The sequence below is a fragment of the Strigops habroptila genome, chromosome 5 (genome assembly GCF_004027225.2).
Source record: "Strigops habroptila isolate Jane chromosome 5, bStrHab1.2.pri, whole genome shotgun sequence".
Classification (NCBI taxonomy): Eukaryota; Metazoa; Chordata; class Aves; order Psittaciformes; family Psittacidae; genus Strigops; species Strigops habroptila.
In genome coordinates this window covers 21,287,098-21,308,670 of record NC_044281.2, presented here as the reverse complement: position 1 = coordinate 21,308,670, position 21,573 = coordinate 21,287,098, and the positions used below count along the sequence as shown (strand labels likewise).

At 36.0% G+C, this 21,573-nt stretch overlaps 1 protein-coding gene across 10 annotated transcripts in view; it reads left to right on the top strand.

Annotated features, from left to right (window-relative positions):
* The window catches only part of B3GALT1 (beta-1,3-galactosyltransferase 1), a 202,481-nt gene that overhangs the window by 142,606 nt on the left and 38,302 nt on the right, over positions 1–21,573 (top strand). For 9 of the 10 annotated variants that reach the window (XM_030486618.1, XM_030486613.1, XM_030486617.1 and 6 more), the window contains one exon: positions 858–962. Coding sequence is in view for 2 of the 10 variants with exons in the window: in XM_030486621.1 (XP_030342481.1) it covers positions 858–884 (27 nt within the window). In the remaining 8 variants the exon portion in view is untranslated. Of the gene's footprint in view, positions 1–857; positions 963–9,866; positions 9,942–21,573 lie in introns of those variants that run through there. The other variant, XM_030486620.1, reaches the window with a different exon arrangement.

The window sequence follows — 21,573 nt, the reverse complement described above, 5'->3', positions numbered from 1 at the left end:
CAAATTAAGTCAAGGTCAAGTATATGACAGAACAGCTGTGCCATGCAGCAGATAAGGACTGCTGGTATATAAATAGTAAATTTGTTTTGATTTTCTAATCCACTATTCGTGTCTTGCAATTCAAGGCTGCTGCAGGAGAGAAAGTGGCTTTCTGCACTCAGCCTTTAGTTTAGGCTTTCCAGGTTCAGCTCCTTCCTAGGCTGCTTGAAGCCCTTCTGGTGGAGCAGCCCCCTAGCACTCAGTATTTCACTTCAGTAGCCCACCTCTGGTTTACAAGGAAAGTTTTACAGCTATCAAATATGGCAGAATAACCAGCTAATGTTCCCCCCCAGAATAACAGAGATGTTGAAGTCTCCCTAACAGAATGAAATGACTGAACTGGGGGCAAGCTTCTTGCCTGCAGAAAATTTTACTCCCAGATGTAGCCCATCTAGAGCTCTTAGTAATCACTACAGATATGCTTTTAATGTAGAGTGGGTTTGGGTCCTGTAATGCTTTGGCTGAATAATCTTTAATTTTCTGTTTCAGTAAATGCAAATAAATTGATTTATGGCAGTTAATGTACAGGTACTGAAAATGGTAGCTGTGATTTTTTGATACCCATCTGTCCTCTTACTACATCTGTTTCCTTCACTCATTGCACTGGAATCCTGCTTCACAAAATGGAATCCAAACTCTATCTACAGCACAGTGTAAGTTACCTAGTTACCCAGCTGAAAGACATTTTCGAAATAAATCACTTTCCTTGTACTCTGTAGAAGGCAACAGACATTGATTTTGTTGTTAATATATGTATGTCTGAGCAATCCTTCTTTCAACAAAATATACAACTGTCAGTAAATTTCCTTTAATTTCAGATTGTGCACTCCAAAATAATACCATAAAGGCTCATGATTTTAATCAATTATTGATTACACCTTGGGGACTTTCCACTGATTCCACTCGATGCTGCTTTTAAAATGGTAAGTACCTACATTACTGTATGATATTATAAACTGGTTTAGATTTTTATAGCTAATACAACAGTATAAATGCACAGTATTGTATGATTTCATTGGGTAGTATAGCTTTTATTAAATTGTGTTGACTGACTTTTTTTATTCTTTAACAGTTCTTTGGCCTGTTAATGATTAAAGATTTTGCTATGTCTCTTTACACTACATGTGTTTAACAGGAAAAGAAAACCTAAGAAAGCCCTCCCCCCTTTACAGTCTAAGATAGAAGGTACAATATAAAGGCTGAAATTATTTTTCTGAGAAATTTTGCATAGCACAAATACAAGAGCCACTACTAAAACCAATTTGTTCTATAGGATAGTATAAACAAAGGATACTTTCATCATTATCTCATCTTTAAGGCACTGTGATGAGGTCATTCGAAGGTTGAGAAGGGGGGTGTTGCTGTTGCTTTATAAAAGGACTCACACTTGAAATATAAGCATTTCAGTATTCATAGTGTTTTTCTTTTCTATACTAACACAGTATCTAGAATATGTGTTCTACGTATCTACATGCCTTAAATAATTTGCTTTATGCATTTACCACTTATTAGCATCTTATTAAAAGGGAATAGTTACATTTCTTCTGCAGCTACAAAGGACTTTTGATTGATAGTGAATTTATACAGAATAGAATATACAAGAATACTGGCATGTAGAATACAGTTAACAGGAACAAGGATTTAAAGACACAACTTTATGACTAGGATGATAGTAACTCTACTCATCACTACTTTTTTTTTGTTTAATCCTACGTTATTTTACCAAAATTTCAGTAGCATAACTGTCCATAAGAATTTTACTGAATCAAAAGCAGTAAATTTCCAAACCTCTTGAGACACAGAAGGAGTGTTTGTAATATAAGGGATTTCAAAAATACGTAGTTAGAACTTAAGTTGGAAGTTAAATGTTTTCCAAAATGAAAAATGAAACAAGTGCTGGTAATAGCACTTTGTAAAACAGATCTTTCATGTTAGAGATTCATTATAGTGATGTAGATGACTAAAAAAAATGAGGATTGCAGTTCTTTTAATCTTCATGTGTACATTTAAATACATATAACCCATTTCTCCTTTCTATGGCAGAGTTTGAAGTACTTACAAATGAAAACAAAAACCAAATGGCTGGTATGAATCATACAGAAAAAAAAAATAAAGTCTATATAGCTCCTGTGGTCTTCCAAAAAGCATTAATAATAAAGTATTTGCATAAAGTTAAAGCAAGAAAACACTTGTATGTGAGAAAACATGCATCTTTTTGACATCTGACATTTGACATCTGACACTTCTCTTGAACTGCTCTATAAATAGCAACTAATTGCTGAGAGACTAAAAACAAGACAATGTCCTAGAAAATAAGAGAGACTGTCTGTTTTAAATATACTCAAAATAGTGTGAATAAATCTGTATCATACAGATACACAACCATTAAACACATTGGAGTTACAAATCTCTTTCGGTCTAGTCTTCCTCCTTTTACAAGCAACGGTTAAACTTCTAAACGATTAAACTAACTCCTTTCAAAGCAGTATCAGCCTTGATTCATTCTCTAGTAATATTTTCTGCCCCACAGAGTATCAATATTAACAATGACTGTCAGAAGACGTGTACAGGCTCCAGTGAAAAAGGTATTCATTCCTCTAAATGAATGCCTGAGCTCTGACTTTCAAGAGAAGACAGAGATCAGCAAGTCAGCTGCTGTTCGTATTGCTTTCTCACTCACAATCAAAAAACAGAGGCTTGTGGAGTGCTTAGTAGTATAATCCTTTCCTTCCCAGGAATTTAATATAAGTTTTCTTTTAAAATAACTTTATTCCTCTGCTTTGATTATAAATATAACTTCAGAAATAAGTATTATCCAAGGCTAAATTCCAAACCCAAAAGCTGACACAATATAAGGGTCAGCAGCAAGGTTGAAATTTCAAATTAATATGCTGAGTCAATCCTGTCAAGGTGGGTGTAAGGGCTTCTCAGTTTCAAAGAGTACCTCAGCTGCTGTCTTTTTAATGTTTCCCAGACTCACTGCAGAAGTGCATATCAAGCTGTTTCTTAGAGCAAATAGCAACCTGTTTATATTTTGGCAAAAGGAGTCTGTAAAGGACAAAATAGAAGACACTTCAGCACATAGTGCTAGAGCGCAGTGTTAGAGGGACTGGAATGGAACCAAGCAGGGAAAGTTATCTTTCTTGGGAGCTAGGGGGAAGGAGGTGGCTGGATGGAGTCACGGAGCTCAGGCAAGTTCAAAGTTGCATTCTGTGTTTCACAAAATTAAATACAACTATGGCCTTTATTTTTAGACATCTGCATGAAGAGAAGGGAGATTAAGATGCCAGAAATTATTATCCTTCACAGGCAGAGTCACTCAGGAATCCAATCTGTATGAGTGCAGATACTTGCAAACATTGATTCACCAGGATACAGCACTGAGCTACAACTCGCATAGTTTTAGTGCCATGCAACAAACCAGCAGTCAAAAAATTTGTCCCATTAGAACAGTGTACAAATTGACAATCTGCTATGCTGCTTTGCAAAATCATCATGAGAGGAAATATCTTTAGGTTTGCCTTAACCTACCATCTGTCCACACAAAAAGACAAAATGCATGCATTTACACACAACATTTTGCTAGCCAGTAGCAGGCATCAAGCATCATCCCTTTCCCCCAGCCCTTCTCCTTAATAGGGAGACGAGATAAGAGAAAGTCTTCAGCCATGGCATATACATTTTCTGTGAAGAAAATAAAGCAACTGGATAAGTATCAGTGTGTAAAAAAGCACAGTCTAGGTGGAATATACAACCCAGTGCACACACTCTCTGTTTGCTATATACTGCAAAATATTTACACAAATATAGGGAACATTCAATGGCAACAGGAGGCAGCTCTTGTAGCTTAGACCAATCCTAGTCGGTGCCTTCAGAGACCTATTTCAAACCGGCTGGGCATTAACCTAAATAGCATTTACTTGAGTTTGAAATAAATTACACATGCTTAGTCCTAACTTCCTGTTTCAGACTGCAACAATATTTTAGTTTACCCTAAAGTGAGGACAAAATGAATCATGTAAGTCTAAGTGGATGCATTAAACATGCTAAATGAGGAATGGGCATAATTATTTAAAGCAAAAGCAATTAGATCACAGGAGTGCATTTAAATACTTACGGCAGCAATTATTTCATTTCCAGCTACTCGAGACTATGGGACCATAACCTGAAAATTTAGTCAATGACTTTTGATTTGTAGACAAGTGCTAAATTACAGGATTTTAGCTTTCCATGGTTAACTGATCAGAACATGCTTTTCATTCATTCTTGGTGTTTAGATTTTATTAATGCAGAAAAATCTGCATAATCCTGAAGGTGCAATGCCAAATAAATGGAACTTAGTATAAAAATAACAAGGCCCGTTGCCGTTTTTGGTAATTCTTCATATTTACTGAACAGAAGACTTCACTTCTGAATTTTAATTCACTGACAAATAGGTTCATTAACATAAAATTATGATTGCCTGTGGTGTTTCATGTCCCTTTAGAAGGCTAACTTCAAAAACATACAAACTTCGGAGAGGGAGAGTGGCAAGAAGGAAACACACTGGAAACAGCCTTAGTTTGCATTACTGAAAGCAAAATTCCCTGTACAAACTCAAATTGAAATGGGATCTTGGAGGTGATAATAGAACGGGGATTACATAAAGCAAGTTGAGGGAATGATGAGTGGAGGAATCTGGCAAAGAAAAAACAGGAGATTACTCAGGAGGAGACACAACAAAACAACTATCTGAATTAATTTGAAGAAATGTTGACAATGTCTTCACATAGCCTTTTAAAAGACTGGGAAATAAATTAGAAGGATTAAATAGTATCTATCAATTGTCACAGTGATATGCCTCTTCTGTTTCTCCTCATTTTCTTCATCATCAAGTTCAGCATTACCAGTAGAACATTTTTCACCTTCTCAAATAAAGTTACAAACAGCAGTCCTGATGCCGTAAGCATGGCAAATTTGCTCACCTATCGTAACCAGTGTATTGAAGAATAAACCCAATACAGTTTTCATGATGGCAACCTGAGGAACTATACTAAAATGAGAGTTAATTATGTATGTCTATGCTGGGTTCAGCCCTCTGTAGAGGACCCAGGCTTGGCATGAAATTGCTCTTCAGCTTGATAGGCAAACAAGAACAAAATGCACTGATCTTCAGCTCAACATAATGGTAATATCTACATTGCAAAGCCAAGAGGTGAAATTTCACTTTAGTGTCATATCTTATAGAAAGAAATAGCATTTGCTTGTTTTATTTATACAAGTTTAGAGGACACTGACATACATAGATACAAAAAGGAGCACTGCGTGCAGTTTTGTTATGTGCTACAGGAGAATTGCAGAAGAAACGTGTGAAAGAGAACCATACATAGGCCTAGTCCTCAATAATGTCAGTATTTCATATTCATCCATCATAACCACTGCTGGTACATGAAAATGCACCATGCTGGCGGCCAGTCTATTACTTGCTTTATTGTGCGAAAGCACATATATGTAAATCACAACTACTTGTTAACTTACACACGAAGTTCTGATCTCTTCTGGTGAGACTAATGCAGCTACCTATATTCCATTAATTGTTTGCATGTTCATGTTGTCCCTTCCTTTCAGAAACTGTATGGGTTTTGGCTGGAATAGAGCTGGTTTTCTTCAGAGCAGTTTGTATGGTGCTGTGTTTTGGACTTATGACCAGAACAGGGTTGATAACACACCAGTGTTTGAGCTATTGCTGAACAGTGCTTGCACAGCATCAAGGCCATCTCTGTATCTCATATGCTGCCCTACCAGCAAGCAGGCTGGGGGTGCACAAGAAGTTGGAAGGGGACACAGACAGGATAGCTGACCACAACTGACCAAAGGGATATTCCATGCCATATTATGTCATGCTCAGCAATAAAGCTGGGAGAAGGGTGGAGAGGGCGGGATGTTTGGGGTTAGGGCATTTGTCTTTCCAAGTAACTGTAATGCACAATGACACCCTACTTGCCCGGAAATGGATAAATAGCTGTCTACTGGGGTTAACCCACAATGGATACAAAATACCCAGTCATTTTAATTAGTAGCAAAATAGCAATGTATCACTCTGTTGTCCTCTTTGCAGTTCTTTTTTCTTCAGTTATTACCGGAAGATTGAATGCACCTACTATGAGCTAGAACAAAAATAATACAAATTTCAGGCTTTTACAAGGTCACAAAACACTTTGATGTAACCTGGCAAGTTTCTGTAGAGGAAAAGTACCATGAATGGAAGAGGTCAGGACTGCATCATCTGTCTAATTTTACCAGAATTTCATTTACATTTCTGCTTCTATTCCATTCCTAAAGACCATGCCACCTAATTAGCTCCTGGTTTACAAGTTTATTGAAATACAGTTCTGTAGTCAGGAGTATTAGTCGTGCTGCTTTTATCCATTACTAACAAAACAAGAAGTTCACAGAAGCAGATGACTCTTACTTTAAATCCTACCCTAAGAGACATAAGCTAATCCAGTGCACTGCTAAAACAAGATTGGGTTAGATTCACCTATATGATAAAAATCCTCTCAAGTAATATTTCATATGCAGACCAAACCCAAATAAAAAAATTAGTTACATGACATAGTTTGATACAGAAATATAATGGTTAAAATTGCATAAGCCGAAGTAGGTCAGAACTCCACTGACTTCCATATGCAGTTGTGGGGGTTTGTACTTGTCTTCTCTGAATATATACATCTATGTGAAATAAAGTATTTTGCAAAATGTTTTTTGATTCTCTAACTTTATTTTCATAAGGTCATACTAATTTTCCATCTAAAAGACTGTTCTAGAATATCAAGAATATTCAATACCTTAAGAGGGCCTACAAGAAATCTGGAGAGGGACTTTTTGCAAGGGCATGTAGTGCTTGAACAAGGGGGAATGGTTTTAAGCTGAACTGGAACAGGTTGCCCAGAAAAGCTGTGGTTGCCCCATCCTTGGAAGTGTTCAAGCCCAGGTTGGATGGGGCTTTGAGCAACCTGGTCTAGTAGAGGGTGTCCCTGCCCACGGCAGGTGGCTTGGAACTAGATGGTCTTTAAGCTCCTTTCCAACCCCAACCATTCTATGATTTTGTGATCAGGAAAATACATGCAAAAATAAACATATTCTGTTCTTGAACTTACTTAGTTAACAATAACTACCATATTAGTGAATAACAAACATCTCAGGTAGACCGAAAACCATTTTTCTGTTAGAAGTGCAATAGAGATATAATCTTAGATTTTGCTAATACATCAAGAGTTAAGCTCTGGGAAAAATCAATAATGTATTACTGACTGCAAAATTTAAACAAAGTTAACAGATGTCTACTATTAGAATTTTCATTACGCCAGTGTAAGACCTCTGGAATGTATTTTTGTAGATGGCCTGTCTTCTCTAATGACATAATTTTGCAGAGAACAATCATTTGGTGAATGATTAAAATACTGAAGTGAAAAGAAGTTGAAAAAGAGGTAGCAAATATTTTATGGTTCTGTTAATTTATTTCTCCTCTACAAGTAGAAAACACTTCACAAAAGGAAATTAAATCTTTGAAGAGTAAAATACGCTAGTAAAAAACCAATCTCCCCTATGTAAAATAATACTATATATACACGCAACTTTTTCAAAGGCAAAGAAGCAAGCCAACTACGTAACACGGCACAGTGTCAGTATAGAATATCAGGGGAAAGGAGAGAAAGGAAAGTTACATTTTGAAATTGTATTACTATCAGAGCAATAAAGATATAGATTTTTAGCTGATACCACTGTCTCTCAGAGAACGCTAATCCCATTTATCAACCAAAAATAACATTTGCCCCTCCTTCAAAAGCAATCCGGCAAATGAATCTTTGTGCTATCTATACAGAGCACACAGCCTGGATATAACTTCTTCTAGTTAGTCATCATAGCTGATTTAAAAGCTATGTGGACATTGCTACTCAGATATTACTATGGACTAAATGACCATTCTCTCAACCTCCTCCTATCTGAGCCCAAAGGGCTTGTCATCAGCAAGTTATGAAAACATACTCTCTGCTTCAGTAGGCTCTTCATTCTGCTCTGAAAGCACTAGGGGGGGTCCTCTAACATGAATTTAATTCGGGTGGCAATGATATGAGGCATTGTTGTACATGCCAAGTGCCACTTTCCCTCATCACATGGTAAGAGTTTGAATATTCATAAACATCAAAACAAGTATGAACATTTTTAATGATGAGAATTCAGTATAGCAGTGATGTTTCTCTCACCACCATGTTTTTTCTGCTACTAATACACACATGGATACTCTCATATCCTCACCATTTGCCTTAAAATGATGTTGTAAACGTTTTTCTATATGTCCATAAATCTTTCCAAATATTGTTGCTTTAGACACGTTATTATCTAACATCCCAATTAGTAGTAAATTATATTTCAGCTACTGAATAATCATTATCTTAACCTAGACTTTGTAATCATAGGAGCATAAGTCATTTTTTCCACCAAGTACTTCAAAAAGTAGCAGCCGATAACAAATTTTAACGTTTAATATCAGGTGAGCAGGATGAGTTTTGTCACCAATTTTAATGGGACTAATCTTGTATCTAATTAATGTATTCTTCTTAACAAGACAAAAGTCAATAAGTTTCCAGTTGAAAATTCTAGTTTCTTCATCAGAGACTTCTCTAAGAAGTATTTTTGACTTGTACCCAGACAAGTGACTCAGGGTGCTGCAGGGTAGGGCTAGTATAGCATTATACTTGTCACCCAGAAATAGAACAGACTGTTCTGGAGGCTTACCCTTAATCATATTTAAGCATAGATTCCAAAGACTATGAACTAAAACACAGCACCCTGAATTCCATTTTGTATCTTCAGAAACACCTGGATTCCTATCTTCTTCATCCGGATAACTCTATTGAAGAGCATTGATTACACTGGTCTTTGTTTCAGATATAGAAAGCTAAAGTATACAAAAACACTTGTCACAGCTAGAAGACACAGAACAAAACAGAAGAAAGGTCTTTTGTGGTATACAACTTCAAACCCTCTTTCTAACAGTAGTCTGAACAAAGGGCTAGGAATAAGAAATGGACATGTTTGTATACCTAGAGCCCAAAGAATTTGATGAGTTTTCATAAAGAAGAGCTTATAGCATTGCGCTCCCAATCAAAAAAGTCTGCAGCAACTCCGGCTTTAAGCACTGTAAAACAAGCTAGATTTTAGCACCCAGGAGTGGCAAAGCCTGAAGGAAATATTGGGAAAAACAATATTTATGGAGTCTAAATTTGCATTTCTGCCTTGAATACAATTCTAACATGATCATGCAGATAACTTGAATTTAATAATTCTGTGTACGAAAAAGGTCTGTTTACAAAAAGAAAAATTGCGTGACACAAATATATGAAACAAACCCCTTTCCTCCAGCATGGATGAGAATTAACTTAAGGTTTCTTTCTGCAGCGGGTATTTAGCAGAAGATTGATTCATCCAATTGCTTCTAAAATGCTAAAAATCAGTGCTTCTTTCAAAATAGGTATGAACCAAAGTTATGTCATGATGAGGCTTGAATCATCTTTAGTTCCTCCTCTTCAGAATTTTTTTTATGAAAGACATTTACAAAGAGGATCAGTTGTGCCAAATTAAGGTTGTAGTGACTGATAAACAGATAGGATATTATATTTGAAAACAGAATCTCTTCTATCAAACTAAAAAAAGATGCTCCTGAGTACAAAAGCAATATGCTTTTTGTCTCACTATATGTAATACTGCCATTATCATTTCTTACTAGACAACTTATCAGCTAAGAGCTTCATTTACTGTCCTCTTTTTTTGTTCACTGATCATAGCATAGAGATGTGGATAAGACTCAAGAGTCATTCTGGGGAAAAAGAAATTTAAAAAAAAACAGAACAAAACAAACAAGACCTCTCCTACACCTCCCCTAAACTCACCAATTATGATACACTCCAGCTTGAAAATTGCTTTCAGTAACAGAATGGCAGACAGAAGCACTTTGCCTCTGAAGATGATGAAGTGGGCTTCAAATACATATCAACAAGAAAAGTATATTATAATATTAGGGCGTCTCTTTGTTTCTTTTCATCGATACCTCTAGAATTTTGTTCAGACACAAAATTCAAGATTTTTGTGTGCAAATAGAAAGAAAAATCTGCCTTTTTAAAACTTTAATTTTATGGGAACATCAGTGATATTTCTGAAAATGGACCTGCCTCAGATGACTTTGGATCTTTAAACTAATACACAGGATGGCTGTCTTTTACATCAGTGTCTCCTCAGCTTAGGAAGAACCAGCAGCCAGGACATAATGAGCTAAGAAAGTTATTTGCAGCTTTAATAATGTACTAGTAATTCTATTTCAGTTAGTTTGAACTTTATAATACATTAATTTGTCTATTTGTTTTTGAAATTACAGATGAGTGAATTTATGATGTTTTTTAAAGATAACTAATTCTTTCATCCAAGATAAATTTCATCTGTAATGAACTGATAAACATTAAAACAGAACTGATAAACATTAAAAGCATCAGCATATTACTCACTTTCACTGTTTTACTAGAATGCCGCTAAGTACAGAAGCAACACTCAATGAAAAACTCAAGCAAAATTCAGGCCCACAGAGAGATATATAATTCATATGTTAGAATGTTCTTGCATATGTGTGGATTATCAATTCACAAGACAATAGGAAGCTTGGGACCTAAAGGATACATTTTCAGAGCTTTATACAGGAGGTACGCTCATTAATCCTATTAATGAATAATAGGATTAGTGTATACACCACTTATATATGGCTTTCTGAAAGTTCCACATTTAGACCAAACTTAAGCAGATGAAGTAAAAAAAAAATTAAAAATCCTAGTAACATGTCAGCGAGTGATTATTCCTTTCTATTCATGTATAAGCTGCTCAACAGCACTTTTATGTTTTTGTTGGAATTACTGCTGCTGGAAAGCAGTAATTCTACGACAGATTTTATTGTTTTGGCTACTAACATAGAAATATTCTTGTCCTGCTGAATCTTCCATTTCTTCTTTCCACATGGTAAAAACAGGCACCCTGATATCTCTATAAAAGATACTACCCAGCATAACCATGTCCTCTACATTAAAGAGGACATACAGGTTAATGAAATGTAGGATCAGCATTTCTCTGACAGTGTCTGCACATACTCTGGTTGCCAAGCTACAAAATATATTCAAAATTTCTGTTTTTTCATATATGAAAACAGCTTTTGAGGAAAGCGGCCAGACAAACATCTGTGGATGAGTGTTTTTTATTTGCTCACAGAATAGACACTACATCATAAGGATCGAACTTATCCACTTTGTCTCTCACAGGCAATCTAAAAAATCCACATTTAGTTGCCTGAGGATTCACCTTTCTAATCTCTTTAATCCTGAAAAAAAGGACCATAAAAGGAATCAGGCGAAGTCAGTTTTCACAGTTACTCTGCTAGATCATCTTCTTAGGAAACAAATCAAAACCACAAGCTCATTCCACACAGTCTGCAAAACAATTTCCATACAAAATTGATTTTGGCCAGAGTTAAACTGACACATAAGAAAAAACTCTGGTCAAAAAATTTGGATCAGATATAAACTGGTTGACATTCCTTACAGGTGCTGTGTATATCCATTATACCCTGTAGAATATTTTCAGGCTGAGATATGTTGAACTATTAACTTTTTTCACTTAAAATATACATCAGAAATATTTGATAAAAGCCTTTGAAGAAAAGTAATTGAAGCAAAAGTCAGACACATGACTAATTCCTCGTTATCTTGAAACAAGTATTATGGTGAAATAAATTACACAGGACTACTACTGCTATTAATTTTCAGCAAACCATGAGCATTTCTACCACCGCCATTATGTATTCTCAAATCTAACACAGGAACTTTACCTGAAAACCAACTATTTCATAACATACATGATAAAAATCCTCTTTACAGGGGAAAAAAAAAAAAAAAAAAAAAACCACTAGAAAAAATAAATATAAATTTAAACCAATTCAACATTGATAGACGAGGCATGTTTTAGATGCAGTAATAAGTTCATGCTTTTCAAGTTTTTCAGTTTTATAGATAAGAGTTCAATTTAATATTTTTAATTCTATGTAGATTTTTTTAAATTTTATTATGTAAATTAGCACAAAAATGGTCTAAGCTGTCACAGAATTAGTATCTACTTCTTCTATAATTTCCTGTGCACTGTAAAGGGGCAAGACAATTGCTTATGAATTCTAGTGAAAGGAATTCTATGGAATGAACCTTAATCAGAGTTCTGAATGTCTCCTACTTTCTAAGTTCAAAGCTGAAGTCTGAAGCCAGAGTATTTTGGACAGTGCAAGACAGGGATCCTGAAATACAAAAATAAACTGAGTTTGGATTAATACCTGTCCAGTTACACAACAATCTTTGTGAAATACCACCAGAAGATATCCCTTCCCCCCAAATATTATCAAACACTCTGGGAAATGAAAAGCGTCTCATAAAAGTGTTTAGCAATTCCATTTTTCTGCTTTGTGCATCTGGTGTAGTTCTGAATGCACAACCTATATATAGCATCTCTGGATGAAATAACCAAAGGGCAGAACAATGACAAACTCACTGAGTTGCCCAAGCAAAATCCTGCTTCAACTCCGACCCAGGCAGCAAATCGATATATACAGTGGCCAAGAAAAGGTACTACCAATCACCAATTATACCCTCAGTTTCAAGCTACCTTTAATTAATAATAAAGTAACATTCAAAGCACAAACCTTATATATTTCTTACAAACATTATAGCTTGCTATGAGAGTTATCATGTTGTTTCAATCACTCTTCAAAGCACTGAAGCTACCAAACAGATAGGTTGGACTATACGAGCTCTTCTAGTGAAAATATGGAAACGGTTTAATCCCGTATCTCAGTTCTGAGTATTTCTGAAGAAGAAAACAGAATTTGACATATTAGCTTTAAAGCGACAGACTACAACTGTAGGATTAAAATTGCATCAGGGCATGACAGGCAAGGAAGGGAATCATTTCCCACTACAGTGACTGAACATACTAGGGGTGCTGCTGAGACACCAGCATTTGTGAGGAGGGGGATTAGGGGTGAGAAGCATTATGCATCTCTAATCTTCCTTCCCCAGTAACAGCCGTCACTGCAAGAAAGTGTACGCTGCACATATATAAGGTGCCATATTTCTTTAGCAGGGAGATATTTGTTTGCCCCTCCATGTTCTGCCGAGTCATTTCCACTTGGCATTACAGTTGTAAACCTTGGCCAGTATGCACAATAGCTATCCTAACAGCAGGTAAATGGAAGTATTTTAATGCTTTACACTTTAACAAAGATTCACCAAGGTCTTCTTGATTACCTTGTTATAATATTCGTTCAGCATTCTCTAGTAATTTTAAACTTGCAATGATAACTTCAGTATCTCTGTAGACCCAATATTCCTGTTTTACACATTATTAATTGTTCAGAAAGGTATTTGGAACTTTAAGCTCTGCACAGTCTCCTTGACCCAAAAAGTTGGATTAGTATTACACAAGTCGCTAATGGAAAAGTGACTTAGAATAAATTGATTGAAAATAGCTTGGTAACATTGTGGTTAACCATAATTCATATGTCCTATCTCAGGGCAAGTAGCTTCTAACATCTGCTTGGTCATGCTTATTGGAAAAGTTGTAATTTTTATGTTTAGATGTATTTATTTTTTACAACAGACTAGGAAAAGAGATGGGGGAAAATTCTTTGTAAATCTAAAGGAACATAAATCAACTAGAATTAGATATTCAGAGCAATGTAATCTGCAAGTTACTGAAGCACACACTAGCCAATACTTTTGGTGATTATAAGAATCTTTTCACTTACTTCAGAGCAAAGTCAATGTTAGGTTTCAATTTTACTGCCCATGTATGCAATTTAAAATAAAAAAAAAATCTATGAAAGTCTTTCCACATGTTATTAGAGAAAAGGTCTTTCTTTTCATTACATATGTAGTATCAAGGTATTAATATGAAAGCTCTGTTTGTCTAAAGAGGCCACCTGGGGCTCTGCCTTATATTGTGATCACATAGCCCATTTATTGCATCTCTAGCTATATAGTTGTGCATAAGTAGCTCATGCAAATCAGATAGGTGGTTCCAAAGATCAAACTTTGCCTGGTGCATGTCAGGATTTTGTCAATCAAGGTGCTAAGAACCAGCCATTACACATCTATTCTATTAAAATGCAAAACACAGAGAACTTTAAGGTTCTGTGTACATTTTAGGAGGATCATAGTGTTTGAAAGAAACAATAAGGTTAGAGTCACATACAAGTGACTTGATGTTTAGGCTACTCGATGTGCTTATAAAAAAAAAAAACTTTTTCTACTCTTACAGGTCATAAAGATTGTCTAAATGCACACAGATTAGAAATTTCATTGCACAAGAGTATGCTCTAATGCACCACAAAGAGATTTGCTTCGCTGTCAAAGAACACAGAAGGTATTTGAGAGAATTTTAACTGACTTTGGCAAACATGGCAAAAGCATAACGAGGTTGCATGGTAGCTGGTCAAGACTGTCTAACTCCATGAAATAGAATGGATCATAATACAAAGTACTGGTCTGTTCTAACCTCCTTAAGAAGTCCGTGAAAACTACAGTTTAGCCTCACACAAGTTGTAGTTGAGAACCATGACTAACTATGGCTGGGAAACTCTAGCTCAGCTATAAATTGCAACTGTCAAGTGGGATGAATGGCATACCTGATTTATTTATTATAATGCATAAATGAGAAAGAAAGGAGGAGTAAAAGGCTATGAACAATTGTTAACACACGTAGCCAAAAGATACTACATAAACATAATAAAAATGCATATTAGGACACTCTGGAGTATAAGAAGAAATGCCAAAGTATCATTGCACTTTCTTTTCTTCACATGTGGGTATCATACCCATAGTAGCTGAGCAGGTTGCGTGTTGTCTTTTCAAGGGAGGAGTGACAGGTCTCAAGCAACAGAACAGATAATACTTTTAAATTCTGGTTTCTGTGACAGCATACATAGTCATTGTATATATAGTGAGAAGAGGCCCAGCTCCCTCCTTTTTCCTCATACTGCTGAGCTGCGCTAGGTAGTACAAGATTCCTACTGAGTTCAGTGGTTACACTTTATTTGTTTCTGGAATTCCATAGCATTTTACAGTCCACTGTAAGTTGTCGATTTACCTTTATTGTTTCTCTTCTTGGTTTTTACTTAAATAAAGCCATTTACTTAATTAAATCCAAGCATTTAAATGGTCTTTATAACATCATTCTTAAGATACTAGAATACTGTTTTGGCTCTCATTACAAACCCAATTGTTTAATTACTTGGAATTTTAAAATAATAAAAAAACCCTAAACACAACTATCTATTCTCTCCTGCTTTCCATGTATGGCTAAACATTTCTCAGATCCTTGCAAATACGTACATACAAACTTTAATTTTCACAGGATAAAAGGTCAGGATGTTCTAACACCACACAAAGAATAAAAAGGCTTCATTAGAATTGTGCTTTTCCATCTATGAGAATTTTTCTCAAAATTTCAGGCTTTAAAAGACCACAGATGATAATGAAATGTAAAAGTGGGGATGTAATTTTTAGAGGCCTGGAGCACCCTTCACTCAACTGAAGATAGTAAAAATCATGGTACACTGTAATTAAGCTGTTCTGTAGTTGTTCATACTAGTCATCACACAGTTAGGCCATCCAAAAGTCAGACTTTAATTTTCTAGAAGTCTCCTTCGTTGATGCTTGTATATTGCTGGGAGCAACTTAGTGTAAAATCGAACTTATGTAGAGCCGGGTAGGAAACTATTGTTTGAGAAATTGAAAATCTTGTCCTAAATAAAATTCAACCTAGCATATTTCTACTAATGAAAAATTCAAAATTGAAGCTATTCCTAATGTTTAGTTTGGGCACTTACCCTTTTCATGATGAGGACTAAATTAAAAAAACAAACAAAAAAACAAAGCTCAAAACAAAAAAAACCCCCATCAACAATAAAAAACAAAACCAACCAACCAAAACCAAACAAAACACAAAATGAAACAAAAACAAACCTATGAAAAAATCTTGTTACTGAAAAGATCCAATTTTGAACCTGGAAACCAGAATATCATGTATGAAGAATTTTAAATCAAAGCCAAATCATTCTAAGAAAAATGTGCTTCATACATAAATAAGACAGAACTTCCTAATGAAATATTTATTTGGGGGGAAAAAAAAAATCCATTTCAGACTGTAGTATTTTCAGTGAGATAAAAGTGATTAAATTTGTGGTAACCACATACAACATTCCTATCTGAATAAAAGGATGGAGCAGTAGTATTGTATGGTGACTAGTTAATGGTATTCTCTTTCTCTATCCCCAGTATTAATATATACTCACATATCCTTAATCTTAATGAATATAAAAATATTCATAAACTTAGTTTGGTGTTTTCCTAGTGCAAATATTTCAGCACTGATTCAGCATTCCCCAAGTTTGTCACCTCTGTTGTTTTCCGTAGGACAACTGATGGACAGGATCCTCAAAATCTTATTTTTTTACTCCTATTACTAGCAAACCTGAAGCATTCATAGTTTGTTAGTATTTTATGCTCCGAGCCATGTATATAACTGCTGATTATTTGATTGTAATGAATCATGGTATGACAGATCTTTTTACAGATGTTCAGAGAATTAATCATTCTTATTAAGAGATTTGCAACATACACAGACTCTGTATTTAGTAATGCTTATCCTAAAAATAATCAACAAAATAGTAATCCACATCTAAATGTCATTGGGAATGTCAGAGAAGCCTTTGAACAGCAAAAGCACAATCTGCCATATGTACCTAAAGTCCCAAGCAGGGTTGAAAAAACATAACACAGGAGTATATTTTTCATCTTCCTGTGAAAGTGCCAGCACATTTAAAAACCATCACTCATAACAGTAAATCAAAACCTCTCAGTATTGCTTGTTGAAACTGGCTTTCAAGATAGAGGGTGAACAAAAAGATCTTTTAAAGTAAGTTTGAGGGATTATATAAATTGTCTGAACACTGCCACAGACAATCAGTTTTAATAGCATACGTCCAACAGCCTGTATGGTTACTTGCTGTTCTGGGAGCCTGCCAAAAAAAGACACCTATCCAGAACTTGGCAGGGGTGGGGGTGGACCAAGAGAAAACTGATAATAACCCATAACTTATTCTTTATCTATTGTAAAGCATTTCATTCAGCATCTATCATCATAAAATCAGTGTTCCTAACACAGCATGAATTAAATCTTCATTTTAATAGAGAACTACTTTTCAAAAAAGCCTGAAATTCCCTGTTGACAAACTGTACAGTAAAGCATTCAAGATTTATCTACTGTGCAACTTTCCAGAAGAGCATCTGAGAATTATTAATGACACAAGCATCACTGAATCATTGAATGGTATAAGACCACCCAAGTTTTGTAGATTTAGAACAGCTAAACAGCAAAGGCCATAGACCAAATCAGCAGGAAACCTTACAGTACCTCTTAATACAGTACCTAATTGATATCTCTTAAAATATACTCCTCTTTTAACTTCTAGGAAATGTATCGCTAGAAGAGAATATTTATTAAAGCAGAAATGACCTCCCTTTTTCTAAATGAACTGTATTTCTGGCAGACACTGGTAACTCTGGTTAGCAAGGGTTTATTTTAATACTAAATAAAGAGCTTTGATGAGACCAGCTTGAGCAGTACCTATGTGGACTCTGTAAATAAAGCTGTATCTGCCCTGAGAAGGCACGGCACGGGTGTGTGGTGATGAACAGGGTTCTGGTTGAACCACTAAGAGAAAACCTTCAACAGCTAATAACAACAGGCCATGGCAGCACTTCAGATGCTGAGCCCAGAGCCCAAGAATCCAGCACACAGCTGGCAGACAGCTCAGCTTTAATGGAACTCACAAGTTGGTTTCTTCCTACTCCCACACATTCACTGCTACTCACATCACGAAATGCAGCCTTATGGCTTTCACCTTAACTAGCAGTGTGAGTACCACGCTGCTCAGAGTGGAGGAAGGCCAGGCACCATGCGCGAGAGAGCCCAGAGAAGGTAGTAGGCACACCAGTGCAGTGTGGTCAGCAGCTGTCAAGCACTTATGCTGCTGGGTCTGCCCTCCTCACCTCCCTAATGAGCGTTCTGCTCTGGCCCCATGGCTTGGTCCAGCCCATCAACCTGGGAATTAAGCTTGGTCCAGAAATGTGCTTTTCTACAGTAAAATGTGTTGGAAGAACCCTAAATCCAGACCTGTACCAAATATTGCGTGATCACAGGATCCGAAAGTCCATCTGGCCAGTTTAAGCTCTTGCACTTTAGATTTATGGATCTGGAAGAAGACAAGGAGGAGTTTTGCAGCCTACAAGCTCTCTCATCTAAGAATGGGGAACTCTAATTTTCACTTCCAGAATGATTTCTGTCTTTTGTATTCAGAACAGCAAGGATCAGATGAGAACCTTAACTTGGAAGGGCTCAAAAACAAAGCAGATACGAGATCTGCAGCTTTCCTTCTTTGCAGCATCTCCTACTTTGCCAGCTTAAGGCAGGCCCTGACCACCACTGTGAAGCACTGAGATCAGTGCATGTGCCTGGAGCTGACAGCAATTTGGGGTGACACACTGCATGGCAATAGACCGAGTCATTCTTTATTTGTATCTGCCTACACCCCTTTACCAAATCTACCTGTTTGTCAAAGGCAGGACAGCAACTAAAGCTGAGACTGAAGAAGCCTCTGAGCTTCTTGCAAAAAGACAATTTATCAAGGAATTTTAAAATATATTTTGACATAGTCTGTGACATAAAAATCAACTTGCCTCCCACAGGATCTGAACATTTAGGACTCTCTTCTTTCTTGGCTCTTTTCCTGGACTTCTGATCTTTTTTTGCCTTCTCAATTTATGTCTACAGTGCATTTTCAGGGAAAATGGCATGTGAAATTTTAAACTTCTGTTTCCTTTTATATGACACTTCTAATATTATAACCTATGCTGGTTTTCTGCTATAGCTGAACACTCCAATTTCTTTGACATACGTCTTCAGATTTTCCAGTAGTCAGTGGCTGCAGTCATCTAAACAATGCACTATAGATATCTGCAACAGTAGGAAAGGCTCTTCTAGCATGTGTTCTTAGGCAAAAAACATACAGGAATACTGAAGTGTCACTTTAAAATAACATTAGTTTCTGGACAGATGTGGAAGAGCTTACTTTCATATTAGTCCATGTAAGCCTACATAATCTCCTAACAATCCGGGATCTAAAATACACACTTTGTGCGTCTCTGCATACTCATTTGACAACAAGTTTGATAACATGCTTTGGCTTGCTATGGATGACTGAAATTTTGAAGAAGCTGTGCAATCCAACAATCTCACAGAAATGTACAAAGTATGCTGAGATTTGAGAAGTGCTCTGTACTTTTCTGAGTGCTTTTACAGCAGGGTGGATATCAGCATAGTAGATTCAGGTGGTAAAACGATTTTAATAAAATCTAAGCTATGTAAATGATGGATGCATTAACTCTCCAACTCTTACTGGGTACCAGTCCCTCTGGGCACTGCCATTTCCTGGTATTCCATGTACTTCCGGCTATAAAAGCCCCATAAAAAGAAATGTTTATATTTTAGTTTTCATAAATTATACTTTCACAAGTCCAGATACTCAAAGCTACATTAATTCAGCTCTGTTTTTGTGCAGCAGATGGTTCAATGGGACTGACCTTTTCAGTCTGCCTAATGTCTCCCCTTAAGCCAAAGGTTCATTTATAACTGTCCAATATCACATCCTTTAGATGTCAGTAGACCAAATAGAGGCACGCTTTTCCTAGAGGACAGAGAAGTGATAAAACATCTCAATAAATGAAAGAAATGACTGTGAACTTCCAGGGAATAGCAGACATTTTCTATCAGTTCAAACTACTTATGCTTCTATTTATAGAAGCCACTTTCATGTTAAGGACTTTTCAAGGCTGATATGGTCTGGTAGAAAAGCCTGTGCACTTTTTACACAGAGCTTAGAATCTGGCCCTAAGTTACAATGAAGCTGGAATGAGTTGAATCTTCACAATTTATATTTTACAGAACAGTGACTGTTCGCAATACTTTTTCTTTAAATCTTAAAATCACATTAGCTTCTATTAAAAAAAAAAAAAAAGGAAGAAAAGCAGAATTCTAGCAAAGTCATAGCTATTCCTAAGCTACCTCTGTATTTTTTATTCTCTGTACCTAGCATAAATAATATTAAATACAAAATACCTGGTTGAATGCAGCAGTATTCCCTTTTTGTTATTACTGCTCAGTTTTAAAGATGAATGGAAAACATTTTGTTCTTTCAACATTCACTTTAGGCTTCAAAAAAATCAGAAAAACAGTGCACTTAAAATAAACCTTTGCTGAAAGCTTTATTCCATGTCTCAGTTGTCTCAAAACCTATTACAGTAACGTGCATGAGATTTAGAGGTCCAGTACAAAGATGAGTGTATCTTTTATATCCGCAGCAGGGAGATGACTATTTTCTCCCCTGTCAGGATGATATATTCGGTAAAAAGAGACAATATAAACTTAAAAAAAATCTTTTTTTTTTTTTCTTTTTTTTGCATCTCAAGAAATAGTAGAGATCTTATGAAATTAAGAAAATTGACTCCACCATAGCTAGTACAACACTAGGCATGTTGTAACAATAAACTGAATCTCAGGAAAAAAATACATACATTGCAAAATTCTATACTTTAGGTGGTTAACTCAAGAAAGTCTGTCCTCTGTGTTCCCTATGGTTTTGTGCTCCATCCCCAAACTTTTTTTTTTTTTTAATTCATCTTCCTCTTAAGGAGAAGTTTATTAAATTTTCTGTATAGACATGTATCCATGTAGCTTATACTAAAAGACATAGCCCAATCTGCTTCTGCTGCATTAATTAGCAGAAGAAATTATCTACAGAAATTTTAAAAGGTGAAGTTGAAGCTTAAGCAGGAGGGTTTTGAAAGCAGGAAGTACCAGGCATAAAGAAGGGAAAGACAGAGATGGTTAAGAAAGAATCATGTCATTCTCTGTATTATACTTTTTCATAAGCCATACTGGATAGTACAAATAGTACCAGCAATAGAAAAGGGACTGTCTGTAAGGGTCAACACCCTCCCCCATGGGTTCAGACCCAACATTTTTCTATTTCATTCCCATTTGATCCCTTATCTGAATCACTTCTTCATTCTCTTACCTTGAGTATATTTTCTTAAATTATGACAAGGAAGAGTGGTAGTACTGTAAACCTTATCTTGAAATCTTAAAATTTCCCTAAAAAGTTTTGTCTCAATTGCACGAAATTTAGTTGCAGCAGGGAAGAAACAGAAGAGAAAGAAATGGAGCCTGGTTTCTGCCAGCTTTATATAGAGCCCACATTAGTGTGGCAACTGGTATTGACACTGAATACTTGCAGGAGGTTTTCATTCACTGTAAAACTTTGCAGCAATACTAGAAAATAGCAAACAGTATCGG